The 16612-nt window shown below is 37.1% G+C and overlaps 1 protein-coding gene across 2 annotated transcripts in view; it reads right to left on the minus strand.

Annotated features, from left to right (window-relative positions):
• The window catches only part of BTAF1 (B-TFIID TATA-box binding protein associated factor 1), a 45111-nt gene that overhangs the window by 22514 nt on the left and 5985 nt on the right, over nt 1-16612 (minus strand). For both annotated transcript variants that reach the window (XM_039709273.1, XM_039709274.1), the window contains exons 2-9: nt 11488-11611; nt 10355-10469; nt 7891-8037; nt 5896-6059; nt 5468-5604; nt 4708-4819; nt 3361-3429; nt 872-961 (exon numbers count right to left, since the gene is read on the minus strand). In XM_039709273.1, coding sequence (XP_039565207.1) covers nt 872-961; nt 3361-3429; nt 4708-4819; nt 5468-5604; nt 5896-6059; nt 7891-8037; nt 10355-10469; nt 11488-11611 — 958 coding nt within the window. The remainder of the gene's footprint in view (nt 1-871; nt 962-3360; nt 3430-4707; nt 4820-5467; nt 5605-5895; nt 6060-7890; nt 8038-10354; nt 10470-11487; nt 11612-16612) is intronic.

A 16612-nucleotide genomic window follows, 5' to 3' on the forward strand; every position in this document is an offset into this window, starting at 1 on the left:
ACTTCCCTTGAGAACTACCCTTTTCATGAACAAAACTTAAAGCATATTCTGGATTTCATATTCCCATACATGCCAAAGAATTATACCCAGCACAGGGCACACACAGCAGGCTGTGAAGCTAGCTGGAGTACACACACTTTCCATAAGTAGTAAATAAATGGTTTCAAGTATTTTATGATTGCAGATTGTGTTATCACCACGCAGTCATCTCCATGGAACAAATACTACTCTACAGGGAAGCAAGGACAGAGACAAGTTTTTGTTTTCTCTATTTACAAAGTATGCTGAAGTACACTGATTTACATCTCATGCTTCAACTCTCTAAGCCACAAGCTCTTCCAGCTGTTTCTACAGCAGGGGAGTCAGTAGGAATCTGGATGAAATTCACTATTGTAAACAAGCTATTACTGTCAGGATACTTTAAAAAATTGTTCTCCTTTTAAGAAGACTATTTTAATTCCTTTTCTCATGATAAAGAGACCAGGTTGATAGAGTCCTCTTATTATTTAAGCAAGTAGAGTTAAATGGTCTGAGACACTACCAGAGTAACATAATCAACTTGTCAATTCTGTTTCAGTACAGCTGTACAGCCTTACCAGAACACGAAAACAGTATATTCTAATATGGAAACTAATGTTTAATAACTTCATACACAACAAACATATTCATAGCTAATTATACAGTAGTATTGGGTTCTGCATAGGCCTTTTAAAAATAATCTTTCATCAGTGCATACAGTGATGTCATCCAGATGATTCTGAGCAGAAAAGTCTTTATATTCTCCCATATCACACACCTATTACAAAGTATTTTAATAAGTCTCTTTTCTAAACTTCATTTAAGTATTAAGTCTACATGACTAGAAACTTACCTCCTCTAAAGAGCTATCTCCCATTTTACCACCACTTTTACCATGAGCTTTAAGTATCTCTCTCAGTCCAGTACCTGCACCATGTCGAACCTAAGAAAGTGAAATAAAAAGTCAGTTTTAAAATCCTAGGGAACAGAAGTCAAAACCCATGCTAGAAAATTGAAATAATACTACTGTATTTTTAACAGAGATGTTTCAAGAGTTGCAGCACAACTTAGACTCATGGGAATTATTACATCAAATCACCTATTAAAATATTCACCTGTCCAAACATCAACCTCCTATGCCCCAAGTATTTGCCAGCTTATGAACAAAAGCAATTAAGAACTGCTTCTATTTTCTAACAGGTTATGATATTTGCAGTAATGTAGCCAACAGTCATTTATCTTTACCTCACTATGCTATATGGCACTAGTTGTCAAAGAGAAGTTTGAAGATGTTACTGTTTTTATTAAGTTTACAAGCTAAAGCAAATCAATATTATTATAGTTTCAAGCACTTCATGTTTAATATTTTCTATCACTCTCTGTATTGCTTAAACAGAGTTTGGATCCTCACTGAGTATTCTGGAGGTTGCAAAATGAATTTCTAGAAATTACTATTCTGCATAACTTACAAACCTGCCTTGCTTGACTGGATTTTAGAAATAAGTGAACAAGCAATAACGGAAAGCAAATTACAGGCACTTGCATGCTCTCACCAAACATGAACAGCTGAACACACTAGGAAGAGTTCTGGAAATAACAAAAGAGCAGCAGAAAGATGTGCCAAAGACACACCTCTTCCTGGTATTTTTGATACCTCACTGGACTAGTAATTGGCTTCTCAAGGAAAGCTCACTCAACAGATATGCAAAGTTGCAAAAGCAGAGTTTTGAACTGGGTTCTCTTGAGAGCTCTTTATATAAGTTAGAAGAGAATCAACTTTTTTAAAAAACAGTCCATATACATGCTTTTTTGCTTGTTGCTAGCAAAAAATTGTTGCATTTCATGGCAGTAACAACTAGAACTGAGTACTTGGTACTCAGTTCGAATTGTTACTGCCTACACCAGAATATCTTATATGAAATGCAAACATATATGTCCCCTAGGTACAGCTCAGTGCCTGCTGGTTAAAGCTATAAGCAAGCCAATAAAAAATAGCTAGAGAGTCTAGTCTTAAAATCCTAATTGTTCATAAACCAACAATTTGTTTGGTCCAAAATGGCTCATGAGCTAGATTTTACAAGTCAAAAGAAGGAGACTTTGCTAGTTAATGTCTCAGCTTCTGCAAACACAAACCAGCAAGACACAAATGTGTAAAGGCAATGCCAGTAGTAGGATTCAGCCTGCCTGAATTCAGCTGCCTGTGTGGCAAGCAGCCTGAAGTAGTCACCCAGGTAACCTCTTGACATTGCAAGATGCTGCCAAAGGGCCAATTTAAACATACATTTTGAGGCAGGTTAGCCTGTTTTTCACCCAGAACATACTGTAATAATGATTCTGTATTGATCTACTTCCCCTATTAAGATATATGTGCCTTATATGAAATGTACTAAGAAAGCTATGACAACATCTACATACCAGAAGACAATTGGACCTGGCCTTCAACTGCAAACAGCCTGCTTTCAAATAAGGTGAGGCTTTTTAGCTCAGATGCAGTGATGTGCCACACAAATATAATGATTCTTTTTCTGGGACCAAAATAATTGTGCTGGCTGCATATGCTCTATCTCTGTTTCCAAGTTTGAGAGCAAGCTGGCTCTGCCCATACTGACATCACCGAGACTGCGCTACAGATACACATAAGGATGTTAGAGTTGCTGTTAATATTTAACCCTTCACAAGATCAACTTAAGAAAATGAAGTTAGCTGACAACAGTTATGTCTACCTTCTGAGCAAGGAAGTTAGATCATTATCAGCTACATCATATTTTTACCTGAAATTTCTACCAAAGTTTGTGGAAAATTGTATAAGGACTGAATAAAAAGGTGAGTGAACCATTTTGAATCTAGAAAATAAATGGTCTAAGCAACAAAACATACAGCTTTTGTAGTTACTAAAGGATTGACTCCCCTTCCGTTTCCACCAGCACAGCATTAGACAAACATACCACTGTTGCCAGCAAGATTCACAAAACATTCCTCAAAGCCTTGATGAATCCAAGTTTAACTGCTTAATCTTTTTAACCATAGATTGATGGGATTTTATTTTGCTTGAATTTCAACACTCCCATAATTCACACTTATACAATGACCACTTTTCAGATCTTTCTCACTCTCCACAAGTATACATTACACATGCTTTCCATTCCCCTTTAAATGAGTCTAAAAAACACTCAAGTTTGCTAGAAGCAAATTTTCTTGGCTATGTAATCTGTATGCACAAATGATACAAGTTTTGATATCTGGCAAAATTTTCTTAAGTTCTACACATACAATGTTTGCATTTATGTTGAAGCCCTTTTTAAAAAACTTTTAGCTCCACCCTAAATAGTGCACGTGTCTTACCTCCCAAGAAGGGTTAAAGAGATCATTGCACACCTCTTCACAGAAGCTTTCCAGAGGCCATTCATTTGCCTAAATCCATAAAAAATTATTAAGTATGAGATTAAAAAAGAAAGGAATCATGAACACTTCTTATGTTATTGTCCGTGCACACTTAAATGGCATGCAAAAGACTCCAAAAGCTTAAGCACTTTTCTTCATTACTGGACAGAATTGAAAAAACAATCTTCTTGCCCAGCTCAGAAACTTCACTGATTAGCACTCGACCTCTTAAGAAGTTTATGAAGTTTCTGTTAACAGTGTAACCTCATCTCTATGGGAATTAACTTTGATGTTCTGGAATTCACCTTTCCTTTAGAAACCATGCTAAAGAAGAAAATTAAGCAAAGTTTCTTATTCTATCCAATGATCCTTTAAATTTATGAACTTTGCCTTTGAAGAACATAATAGGTAAGTCTTAGTTTGAAAACACACTGCATAACAAAACTGGGTAAAGGAATTTAGCTATAAACAGCACCCTTTTCCAAACACATTCCACTTTTTGAAAACCAAAGCATATTCACTGTCCCAAAATTTTCTACAAGGAAACTGACGTGGCTGTGGAAAGGAATTTTTACTACCATTAGTAAGTTCACTTCACCACATACACAGAGCAACTGAAAGACAGCTAAAAACCAACAGCTATTCAATCTGTAGTTATTAATATTTCAGATTCGTTTTCCAACCATTTTTATGCAAATAAAAATTTATTTACTGAACTATGTCTGGAAAACAATTTTTGTAGGATATATGTAGACTTATCTAAAGTCTTCTCAAATAAACTTCTGTGCCTCATTTATATTCTGGTTTAACATTTCTTAATTTTTAGCTTTTCAGTCTGTTGAAACAAATTCAGTTTTTTCCAAGACTAAGGTAATAGTTTTAATCTTCAACTATTAAAGATAGAATCTAATTCTAAATTAAGCCTAATTAAAGTACAGCAAAGATTAAATAAAGATTAAATAGGCATTTAGATCAAATTATTTGAGGCTCACTGTAATCCTACCATGTAAGTGTTTAGCACAGTTTTCCAGTTTAATACCCAGGTCTGACACCTGCAGCCACCTACTCGTGGTAATTTGGGTCACAAACTGCTACCAAAGGATTAAATGTATTTCTTCCTCAATGCTGTAACACAGTTAGAAGCTCACTTGCTTCATTATGTATAAAAGTAAGCTGGCTATGACATTCTTCATTCCACTTCCCTGAATGCTAAATGGACTAAAGAATTTGGGCACATGAAGGAAGTTTGTTTGCTCTGCTGAAAAACTGAATGATCTCTCCTGCTAACAGCAGAATAATACTTCATACCTCTTCCTGAGCATTTTCTACCAGTGTTTTTGAATCTGTGGCAGGCTGGTTGATGACAACATTTGCAACTTTTCTTCTTTTTTCTTCTGGTTCCCCATCAGTGCTATCATTGCTGAGAAGGAACAAGTACACGTTTATGAACTTGAGGTATGCTTTAAGGGAAGTAATTACATCTACAACTGATATCTTCAAATACAATAAAGTATGGCAAGAACACAAAACAAAGAGGCTTAAAACTGAAATATGCAAGTTCGCTGAGTTTATACGTAAAAACAAAAAATGCAGTGAGGAGACAGCAGAATGCTGTCCCAAATTCACAGTCTGTATCGGATTTATCCAAGAAACCCAGCAATTCCTAAATAAGATCAAGAATTTTGTTCATCACTCATTATAAACAAAGTAGATACAATAATGTGCCACTATAAACTACAGTGAAGAAAGCAGCACACATCAGAAAATTGTATCCTAAATTTTCAGTTGCTCATTTTCTTAAAAAACCCTGTTTTCATGCATTATTCTCAAGCCATATTTAATAACCACACATTTCAGCTGTAGCATCCCATTATGTCAAGATGCCTCTGGAGCTGGGTCCTCAACAAAGCTCTCCTGGGAACAAGCACTGCATGCAAGCTTTCCACCATCAGCACAATTAGCACATAAGAGATTTAAGATGCAAAGACTGTAGGAAGTTTCTCAACAGATAAATCAAATCACAATCCCAGCTTAACAGAAATAAAAGGAAACCAGTTCACTATTATACCTCTTCTCATTAGCTTCCACTGCATCTCTGGATCTTTGCTTTGCAAATAGCTTAGCCATTCTTTTGGCTTTATTCTTTTGTCTACTGCTCATACCAGCTCGAAATTCTGAGTCAATTAACTCAGCAGCCTGAAGAGTCTGAAAGAAAAGTCATTCATTGTCAATTCTTCTTATGATGGAAGGCCTGAAAAATTCTCAAACCCACAATGCTCTCAACTTCCCCAACCCTTCATTTCAAACATTTCAGCAGTTTGACATCAAATAATACTAACAGGCAACTATGGGATGTAAGAATTCAGGAGGCCAAAGCACACCACATTAGATGCCAATAATCTTACTTAAAATAGAAATATTATAACCACAGAAGCTCAAATAAAGCAAACCCACTGTATTAGTCCTTGCAATCAAATAGCCCAAGGTTTTACCTACAGGTTGTTTGTTTACTAGTAAAACTGAAGAAGGAGAATAGTCCAAATCTTCATCATTGAACAGATCCTCAGTATTCATTCCAATTGCAGCACCCATATCTAAGCCAAGTTTCTTTTGCAGCAGTTTCCTCTGTCGTGCTATCCTCTCTTTAGGATCAATTTCACCTTAAAAAGGGATTTTAAAAGAAGATGTGTCAGATATTTTACTGACAACTTGCTCAATGTACATACCAAAGCCAAAATTTACAGGATTAAATTGTACTTGGCTAATACAATCTTCTAAAACAAATGACACTGATACCCAGGAAGACCTTTTCTGCTACTGTAGCTACAACTGTAGCTACTGTACTTCAACTGTGATCAAGCAAGGTTCATTTTGGAAATTAACAGATGCCACCTCAGGAATGTGTGAAGTTTCAACACATAACTACAGAACACCTAGGCTTTGGGAGCACCTACAATTACACTAAAAATATAAGCTCTTAGCATCCAAGTAGAATAAAACCTCCAAGCAACCCAAAACTTGTAGCTGGTAGGGCTGTCAGACTTCATTCTTTACATGCACAGTACAGAAACCAGTCAGGAGGAGGTGGTTTTTTGCTGTTTTGGTTTGTTGGTGTTGTGGTGGTTTTTTTTTTTCCAATTACCAACACAAACTTTTAAGCAGATAACCAATATAGACACAATTTTGGGGTGTACACCAACTACAGGTTGAGTAGCAACTAGTAGTTAATATTGTCTATACCAGTACATTTTTTTTAAACATTTAACTGACAAGCAAATACAAGCAATTTCCATGCTTTAAAAATATTTTTTGTTTTTAACATCATCTCAGGAATAACTGTCAAAGACTGCTAATTCTAAAGATTAAGTTACATTATGTTCATTCATGTTGTCTACTTACTTGGAAAAGGGAAGTTGCTACAGAACACAGAAGAGAAAGCAAGCAGACTGTACATTTTCCCATGAGTTAAAAAAAGCAGCAATTAAGGATTTTTGTTTCATTTTCTTATTTTTTGATATTGTACTTATTTTCATTCTTTAAGTTTTTTTATGTGAAATCATGTGACACTGGAATAAACATGAGGCTTCTATGAACTGAAGGGTTGGGTTTCATTAGACGAGGTGAAACTTGTACACCACTTTATTAATTTAGCTTAAAAGATGGCAAGCAATAAATTAGCAACCAGCCTGAAGAGACAGGACACTGCTCAAGTTTCAGCAGCCACATGTTCTGCTCCTTGCTGAGCTACTGATCTTCTGCACAGAGTACCCTGCACAGAACCCATCACACACAGGGAACAAAGGAATCAGGGCTACACAGTCACATTCTTATCAATAGCATCACTTAACTTGGTGCAGAAACTGGTAGCTGGCCTGGAATTAAGAACAGGGAAGTACAGTAATAGCAAAATACAGTAAGTACAGTAATAGCAAAATAATTGCTTAGATTAAAATAATTCAGTGCCATTACACTGACAAAGCAACTCTCAGCTAAAAAAATTACAGAAAATGTTAGACAAGTCACTTCAAACACAAAACATCACACGGGCACTGGTATTTGATCTTCTAACTTTGGCAGTCTTATCACAGTATTTTTCAAGCAGTCTTTCTATACTTGAAACCTTCAAGCTTTTAAATAAGCCACATCCTACTTTTGTATGTGGGAACACTGTTCAGGTAAAGAACAAGCAGTGATAGTGCCTACTCCTTTTAAAAAACTCTACAGAAATCTTTGATGCTTTTTCAAGTTTCCACCCCTTCTTCCCCACTGTACATGCAGTAATACTGTTATGGCAAAAACCCAAACAAACAATACATCCCTCCTAAAAAATTGTGTTACTTGAGGAAGAAAATACAAACCATATGTTGAGAATAGTTTCTGTCATTATTTCCTAACATTCTGAGAATCCATGGACAGCTAGATTCATAATGCTGCCACAAGAAACTTTTTCAAATCACTAAGTTTTCTTGTCTGCAAGTAAAATACAGATACCTGATTTGTCATCTTGGACTTCAAATTCTGCACCAGCAGATCCAAGGAGAGATGCACCATGTTTTAACAACCGACATATATCAAATCTGTCAAAACGCAACCGATCTGTTGAAGGTGAATCTTCATTAGGACTTTCTGAGCCTGGTTCTAGGTTGGAAATAAAAATAATATTAAGGACAACATGATGAAATTCTTGTTCAACATTCTGGCAGAAGATAAAGGAAAAACAAGATATAATCTCTCCTCGAAATAATCAAGACATACAGCATTTTAATTCCTAGTATAAAGACTCTATTTTCACAAAAACAAACTGAAATAGGTCACTAAATGTACCTGAATAGAAAGAAAAAAAATTTAACATTTTTCCCTTGATGAATGTAACTTTTTAAAATCTTGACCTACCACCAGGCCTTCTCTGTACACATAGGGCCAGCTCACAGTTTTGAACTGCCCATGGCTCACAAATAGTATCACAAGCACACCCACACTGCTGCATATCCCTACCAGCCAAGCATCCAAAGCTGGGAACCTGCAGAGTGTCTAAACAGCTATGAGAGAAAGGGCTGCTGACACCTAGCTGTGAGCTCTTGTCAAACTGTAGCTTTTCTTAAACACACAATTATCTTTCCAATTTCATTAACAATCCAAGAGGCAGACACGCCGGAACCGGACAATGCATTTTAAAGTGTGCTGTACTCTAAGACTAACAGGTTCCCCAACTTCCATGCTAAAAGTAATCCTTGAACTAGACAAGTGAAATGAACTTCTGTCCTTGGTAAGGTAAGAGTATACAGTAGCAGAGTCCCCACCTGTGGTAGAAGGGGGTGAAACTAAATGATCTTTAAGGTTTTTTCCAATTCAAACTACCCTATGATTCTATAACTAAATAAAGTACATGGATAAATATTATTCACTGAGAAAGATAATTGCTCTGGATAAAAACACCTTTCAATAACTTGGTTGTCAATGTCCTTAAAGAGCTGCAACAAGTGGATAGAGGGCATCCAGTGAACATAATATATTTAAAATCTTTTGGCAAGGATTCATGTGAAAGAATAAATCAAAAGAACCAGGGAGAAGATCCTTTTACAAACTGAAAGGTAGAAATTAGTTCTGGAGTCCTCTGGGGCACCAAGATGGAAAAGACATTCACTAATGCACTCTTCTCCCAGCACACAGGTGACACTAAACTCTTTTGGGTAGCCCAAAGTCACAATGGCACTAAGGAATCTAAGGAGGACTCTCAGAACAGACTGATGGGCAAAATAAGTACACAAGGTGTAAAATGAATAACCTAAACCATGCCTACACAACACTGCATTCAATAAAAATCTTGGAGGCATTTCTGACAGCTTTATTCATCTGTTTATTGAGCAGTGAAAGCCAGGGCAGATAAAGTACTGGGTCTCACCAGGAAGGGCCCTGATGGCAGGACAAAGCACATCATTTTGTCACTATGTGTGAATTTCAGTACTCCAGAGATGTAGGTAGCCTGTGTGGAGCTCTGTGCATCTCAAGGATGACACACATAAGAGAAAGCACAGAGAAAATATAAGTTACCTAAAAGACAAAGCAGCTTTTGGGAAAGACTGAAAAGATGGCAAAACTTCAAGATGAAGAGAAGTTGTTGGAGGAGAGCAAATATGATGGTTTACAAAAATAAAGACAATAGACAAGGAAAACGCAGAACTTGCTTGTCAAATTCAAAGCCAACAGAACTGGGAGGCACCAAGTGAAACAAATATGAGATCATCTCAAACAGATGTGAGTTTCATTGTTGCTGTTTTAGGGAGTGTGTGTGTCTGTTTTTAAACAAGCTAGTGAATTTCTGGAACCTGTGCCACAAAGTTGTGAACACAGGCAGTACCAGTGGATTTGGGCAAAATCACTTAGTCCCTAACTTAACAACTACGGAAACTAACAGCCCTAACATGATGATTGCAGATGAAAAGAAACACACTTGAACAAACTGCCATTTCACCTCTCTCAGAAAGGTGCTCAGATTAAGGGAACAGTGAAGAAAAGAGTTTCTGTAAACTATCATGACAAAGTTGATTGGTTAAACATATTACCATATGATTAGTTATTCCTTTTCTTTATAAAAGCTTTACGAGAGTACAAAGCACAAGCACAGGAATTCTGGAAGAAATAAAGGTCCGGTACAACTGATCAGGAGCATCTAAAGCCAAAGAGGTTTACTTGCAGTTCTACTTCCAGAATCATAGAATAGTTTAAGTTGGAAGGGACCCAGAAGGATCATCAAGTGCAGCTCTTAAGTGAGTGGCCCATACAGAGACTGAACCCATGACCTTGGCATTATTGGCACCCTGCTCCAAACAACTTACATGTAAATAAAAGTTTACACTCAAAAAACCAAATGACACAGATGCCTTGAAAAGTCTCATATCACAGACAGTTTGCCTAAGATAAACAATGAGTTATACACAATTAATTTAAGGAGCACCTTGTTTTGATCTTGGAGTTGGATTCCACTCAGGTACATTTTTCACTATTGCTTCGACAGCCTGGCCAGCCGCAATTCGAGTATCCCAGTTCGTACTTCTTAAATACACTAACACCTTGAAGGAGAGATTCATAATAAATATTTGCTTTAAATATACTTCAAAAAAATCCATCAGCTGCTATGCTTTATTAAAACACAAGTACTTTAATGCTATGGATTAATATAACATTCATAACAAAAATACAAAGGGGAAAAAAAAAAACCAAACCAAGAAATGCCACCAGCCTTCTCTATATTGCTCACTGCTTAGCAAAACACTTGCCAGAGCCAAATCTTAAGATTTTATAAGATATATTTAGTCCAATCAGTTAAACTGAAGCTTGATTTCCTCCAGGTACTGAACAAGGCTCGAGACAAGTTTTTATTTTTTCGGTTGGTTGGTTTTTCTCTACAAGGAAGCGTTCAAAATTGATTAACAGACCTTAAAACACTGAAGTCATTTAACCCAAGAAGAGATACAACATGGGTCACTTGAAGCAATATATGCTCTTCAAAACTAATTTATCACTATGTCACACATCTGGAAAAACTATTTCTTTCTCTGAAAGCAGTTTGATATTCATTATTCCCTGACCACTCTGTTGACAGCATCAATTGTGAGAACACGTGTTCAGTAAGAACAGAACTGAGGTCACTGAGCCATCTCCATCTGTCAGATACAGACTATTTTGGGTGGTTTTACTAGACTTGGTCAGATTGAAGTCTCAAGCTAATGGAAAACTCTTCCCAATTTCCAGCTCTTTTAAAGACGTGCAGTCTTTGACTTTTTAATGCTTTATTACACAAGTAATAATCTTGAAAGGCAAGTGCAGAAATCTTTGTAAGGCAGTAGAGCTTCTCTTTATAGAAGATCTGAACTCACAGCAAATGCTGAATATGAAACCTCACTTGCATAATCATTTCAGAAGCTGACAGAACAGTACCTTTAACAGAAGCAGCCCCTAATTTTCTTCATTCTCTTACTTTTGAAAAACCCAAGATCACAATGCATTTTGTTCTTCCCAAAGAAGCACACCCCTTTAAGCTAGTTTGATTCTCACCATTAAAGTACTAGAAAAAAAACATATGCTTACTTTAGATAAGAGATTATTCAGTTCATGAGGATGCAGTTTCACTACTTCCCCAAGTTGCTGTGCAGCTGCTTTTCTTGTTACAGGTGTTGTACCAGTGTCCAGTAAAATAAAGAGACGATCAAGCCTAAATGTGATTGACAAAAACCGAAAAGTTATGCTATTCATAGCTCAGCTGTCCATTTCTATTAATATTCTCCCACATTTTTCAGTTTATATAACTCAAAGAGAAGACATGCCTGCCTGAAGACTGTCAGTTGGCAGGGTGAATAATGTACTATTTTTCTAAGCATACTGTTCTAAAAGCACATTTAATTTGGTAACAAAAAAAAATAATTGTAAGAAATGCTAGTTTAAAAAAAATCTTCAGTTACAAGAAAAAAAATCAATCATTCCTGTCTTTGTTCTGTGATAGAACATTTTCAATATTGAAACACAAATATGTTTTAAGTGATCATCAAATTCTATTTGACAGAAAAAGCAGAGGGCTCAGCTGCTCCTATTGTGCATTATCACTTCTACTGGCATCACAGCCTCACAGTCTGTTATCTGTAACACCAAACTGCTTCTCCAGGATGACAAATTTTTACTTTTCACATCTTTCCCCCTAATTACCCAGAATACCTAAAACCAAACCTCTTGTATTTACAGCTTGGAAGTCATCTGATGCTTCTGCTCTACCCACAAAATACAGGGATTTAACCAGCAGATCTGTTTCCACAGTAACTCTGTATTTAGTGAAAGACTCCAATCATCTATTTGTAGAACAATTAATTTCTTCCTTGTTTAGTTATTGAATGAGAAATAAAGTCTCTCTTTATGTATATATTCACATAACTATCTAGATACTCAAATCTATGACTGAAGTTTCAAGTATTCATTATTCCCTCCACTATCAGTGGGTGGATCAGAGCTCTCAATGAGTGCCAAGTTTATGCTTTAGTTATTGGGCAGTATGAGGTTATTAATGAATATGAATCTAGAACCTGTTCACACATTGCAATTAAAATTGTTCATTCCAGTCTTATCATAGAAGTACTCCTCCAAGAACTGCAACAATTCAAAACCAGACCTTACACAGCAGTGAAGCTCACCTAGACCAGCTTGGCAGAATAAATATAAAGGTATCCTGGACAACCTGTCTTCATAAACACACATTCTTGGTGTGAGCACACACAGGAAAGGACAAATGCCTTGTCCCTGTTAGTCTGTTGCTACTAATTAAATTTCATGTAAATTGCCTTTGACATTAGCTCAAATAATGTAAAAAAAAACACAACCAAAACCAAAACCTCTTTCCATCATCACTGAATTTTGGCATGCTGAAACTGCACTTAATCCTGAGTATACCTTCATGGGTCACAATACAATAGGAGTTGCAGTGCAGGACCAAGGCAATACCAAAACCCAAATACTCATAACTGGAGGTATTAGATCAAGTATTCATTAGAATTAAAATAATAACTTTTTAGACACAATTCTGCTATCTGCCATCCTAGAAATAATTCTCTTCCTACTACTAAAATAGGTGAGCTTATTTCAATCTCGGTAGATAAAACTAGAGTTTCAATTGCTATGATTTACTAGTTAGTAAGTTTGTTTTAAAGACACAAAATTAAACCCCAGATATAATGTAACCCAGCAGTTTTGTGTGATCAGACAGTCAAGAAGAAAAAAGCTTTACAGATGCAACACTTCCGAATCCCTGATAGTGGACTAGTCATGAGAAAGTACCAGGTACCTCATTAGTTGCCAGTATTTTTTCTCCAGCACTTTTGACAGTAATAACCCAACCTGATTTGCAGGAGTCACTATTATTCAATACCAAACCCACTGGCTTTCAGAAGAACCACTGTTTGCTCCAACTTGTTTGTTCTCACCCCTTTCATTCTTCAGCTCTCTGTGAAACTTCGGTGTTCCATACTCAAGTTTGCCATTTAGTACCATACGCTCCTTTAATCATCAAATTATCTTTTTTTATCTCAAAGTCAAGCACAATGTGTAACTGTGACCACTTCCCCAGCTAGAACTCTTCATGAGTCAAAACAGGAGGAAACCACTAAGTCAGCCTACCCTCAAAAACACAACTTGAATTCCAGACGTAGTTACAACACTACACCTTCACTCCTAAAACCCACAACTTTCTGAAGCTGTGTTACCTGCAAAACACAGCTGGTTTTCTTGGAGTTTTCTTTAACCTACAATGTGCTTGGTTTGGAATTTGTTATTTTAAATTGTAATCTGCTTAACTTACATACAAATGCAAACCAAACAAAATCTTTCACTTGTCTGACATCACTACAGGAAGGTTTCAGCTTTCAACTCCAGCAAAATACATGGAAACAGGATTAGCAAACACAGCCAACAAGATCTGACTAACAGTAGTCCTGGTCACACTAATCATTCTTTTCCTCCCACAAGAGGATGTAAAATTCCCAAACTGATATCTTGGAACTATTAAGATTTTCAAATTGAGTGCTGGTGCTGCTGTAGCAGAGTACAGCAGAGCCTGAATTCTGCATGAGTTGGAAGGGTAGCACTGAAAAAGTTGTCTATGATCAGCAGTGGTTGTTGGTCTGTTTTTCAAATTAAAGCTTTCAATCTGAGTTTCACTAAGAATGAAAAAAACCCGCTAAAAATTCCACACAAATTAGTTTTGAGTACCTGCAGTTCAAAAAGTAGTTTCTTAAGTTCTGACAAGGTTTTCATTTTCAGAACAAACTAGCAGTCTCTAAACAAGTTACTAAGGCCAAAGAGAACCAAGTTTTCTAGTGGCATGTGCTTCTCTGCTTCTCATGCTAGACAGTGCTGTAGGCAGGGCACCACGTGCCTCACATCATTCTCAGAAGTGCGAAGCAATGTGGTAGAGTGAGGTGCTCTACAATGCAGCTAAAATGTTTAATTATTTTATTAAATATGCCAATTCTGTCAAAAAAAATTGTTCTAAGCCTATGGAAGACACAAGCAAAAAATAAACGCAAGGAATACTTTGGGGGAAAAAGATTAAAACAAAAAATGTTTATAAATTATTATGAAAAATAACTGCACATTATTATGAACATTAGAAATGTCCATATAGTCCATTAGAAATGTTTCTGACACAGACATCAGTGAAGGTGCTTAAGAACAGGAATCCAGTGTCATTTGAAATGTTTCACCTACGGAAGAGCCACCACAACTAAGTGGTGGCACTCTCCAGGTACCACAGTGATTCATTCTTCTAGTCACCAGTTTTGCACACTCAGCATTAAACCAAGCTAGACACGATCCTCACCCAGGCACAGGAGGCAAATGCTGCAATAAATGACATGTTCTGTTCTTCATGCTAAAATCTGCAGATCTTTGCTGCTGCCCCAAACAGAGGGCTGATCTCCATTTAAAGTGACAGTTGTCATCCTGTTTAAAGTGAACCTTATGGCAGTCCTGTGGAAACAGGATGATGTGGATTTGAGAGCCCTTCAGCTCCAGAGGCATCAGAAAGCTAGTAGCTGGATAATTAATGCCAAGGTGGAAGCAACAGCCTCTTCAAAATCTTCCAAAAGCACAGACATGCAGCTGCAATGTATAAAGATCCCAACTGTCCCAGTGTAAGTGTTCTGACTGGACTGGGTACCCACAGGACTTCAGATTATGAAACTTCTTATTTGTTATTTTCAGTGAGTGGAGGCTTAAAAGGGACAGTGACCTGATCACTGCTGCCCATGAAACAATCTGTTTGGACTTTACATCTCTGTGCTCCAGCATGTTAAACTATCCTGAAAGCAATCTAATAATAAAGGCCATCTGGTATGAACACCTTGTAACTACTTTAGCATATCCTCCAAGCCATTAAAGTTGTGTGACTGTACAAAAAATCCTTACTGGCATAGTCCCTGGAACAGTAATGCCAAGCTTTGCCTAGAGCTCTTTGTAAAGCTGCTACCAAGCACCCATCAGAAGGCAAGGGAATCCTCTTAGGAGTTGATATTTCCAACATCCAGAAAACTTCCTCCCAGGCACTATTTCTTAATACAGAAATAGCCCAGACACCTTGAAAACATCCCTAAATTAAACTTTAGAATTGACAAGGGTGAAATTCAACCCAAGTTCTAATGGAGTCTGACTTTTCTTGTTGACCTGACAGCCCTCTGCTGTCACTTCACCATTTGGTCAAATCCCAGCTTGGTCAGCTCTAAACACTTGCTCACATGAACAGTTAAGTAATCAAATAAGCAACTTTCAAATACAGAATCAGCCAGTAAGAGAAAAAAACCCACTCAACAGAATTCAGAACAAAACCCAGAAGTGCAATGATATACAAAGAATGGATTGTGATTTTACTTCTCCTAGGTGTGCAAACAGTTATGAAGGTGGGACTGTGGACGATGAAGAAATCTTGTTTCCTACACAGCAGCTGAAGGAACATCTGGAATGAAACAACAGCTCCATGACCACACCAGGTCACAGTACTATACACTGCATATGAAATCCAACCAAAAGCTAAAATTAGTATAATTAATTCCATATGGACTGTGTATTTCATGTATGACCTACAACTTTATGCTGTACAAGTTTTACTTGTTAACTATTACATATGTATCTACAACTAACAATGCACCCAAAATGTGACCAATTGCATTACAAAACCTGTGAGTGAGAACTGCAACTTGAAGCAGCTGCCAGGACAGATAATACAAGATGTGTATCAGTAAGTTACAAAGTGAACACCTCAGTGACTATTCAAATTCCATCTGCTGGAGCAGGTTGGCATTCTTATCAGCACGCAATCCTGGCTTTCAATTTTCACTTCAATCCATTACAAAGAAAAGTGTGTCTGAGAAACTGAGAGCTCTATCTCATTTGGGCAGCAGTGCACATGCTAGCTCTGCTTCCCCCCTTCCCATGACTGTATCACTCCCACATAGAGCAGCACAGAAGGCAGTCCACTGTTCTGCTCTTCAAGTTAATCTCCCCAACAAGGGAAGAGTTACATTATTCTCCTCCCCTTTGAGTCTGAACTCCCATAAGCACACTGGTTATAGAACATCTATTCTAATGCTTTGGGCACAGGCCTTTAAGCAGTAGTGAACACATACTTGCTCAGGTTAACTCCTGCTTTTTATGCAAGAGCAGCCATGAAGTAATAGCT

The sequence above is a fragment of the Passer montanus genome, unplaced genomic scaffold (genome assembly GCF_014805655.1).
Source record: "Passer montanus isolate IOZ18808 unplaced genomic scaffold, ASM1480565v1 scaffold21, whole genome shotgun sequence".
In the NCBI taxonomy this organism is placed as follows: Eukaryota; Metazoa; Chordata; class Aves; order Passeriformes; family Passeridae; genus Passer; species Passer montanus.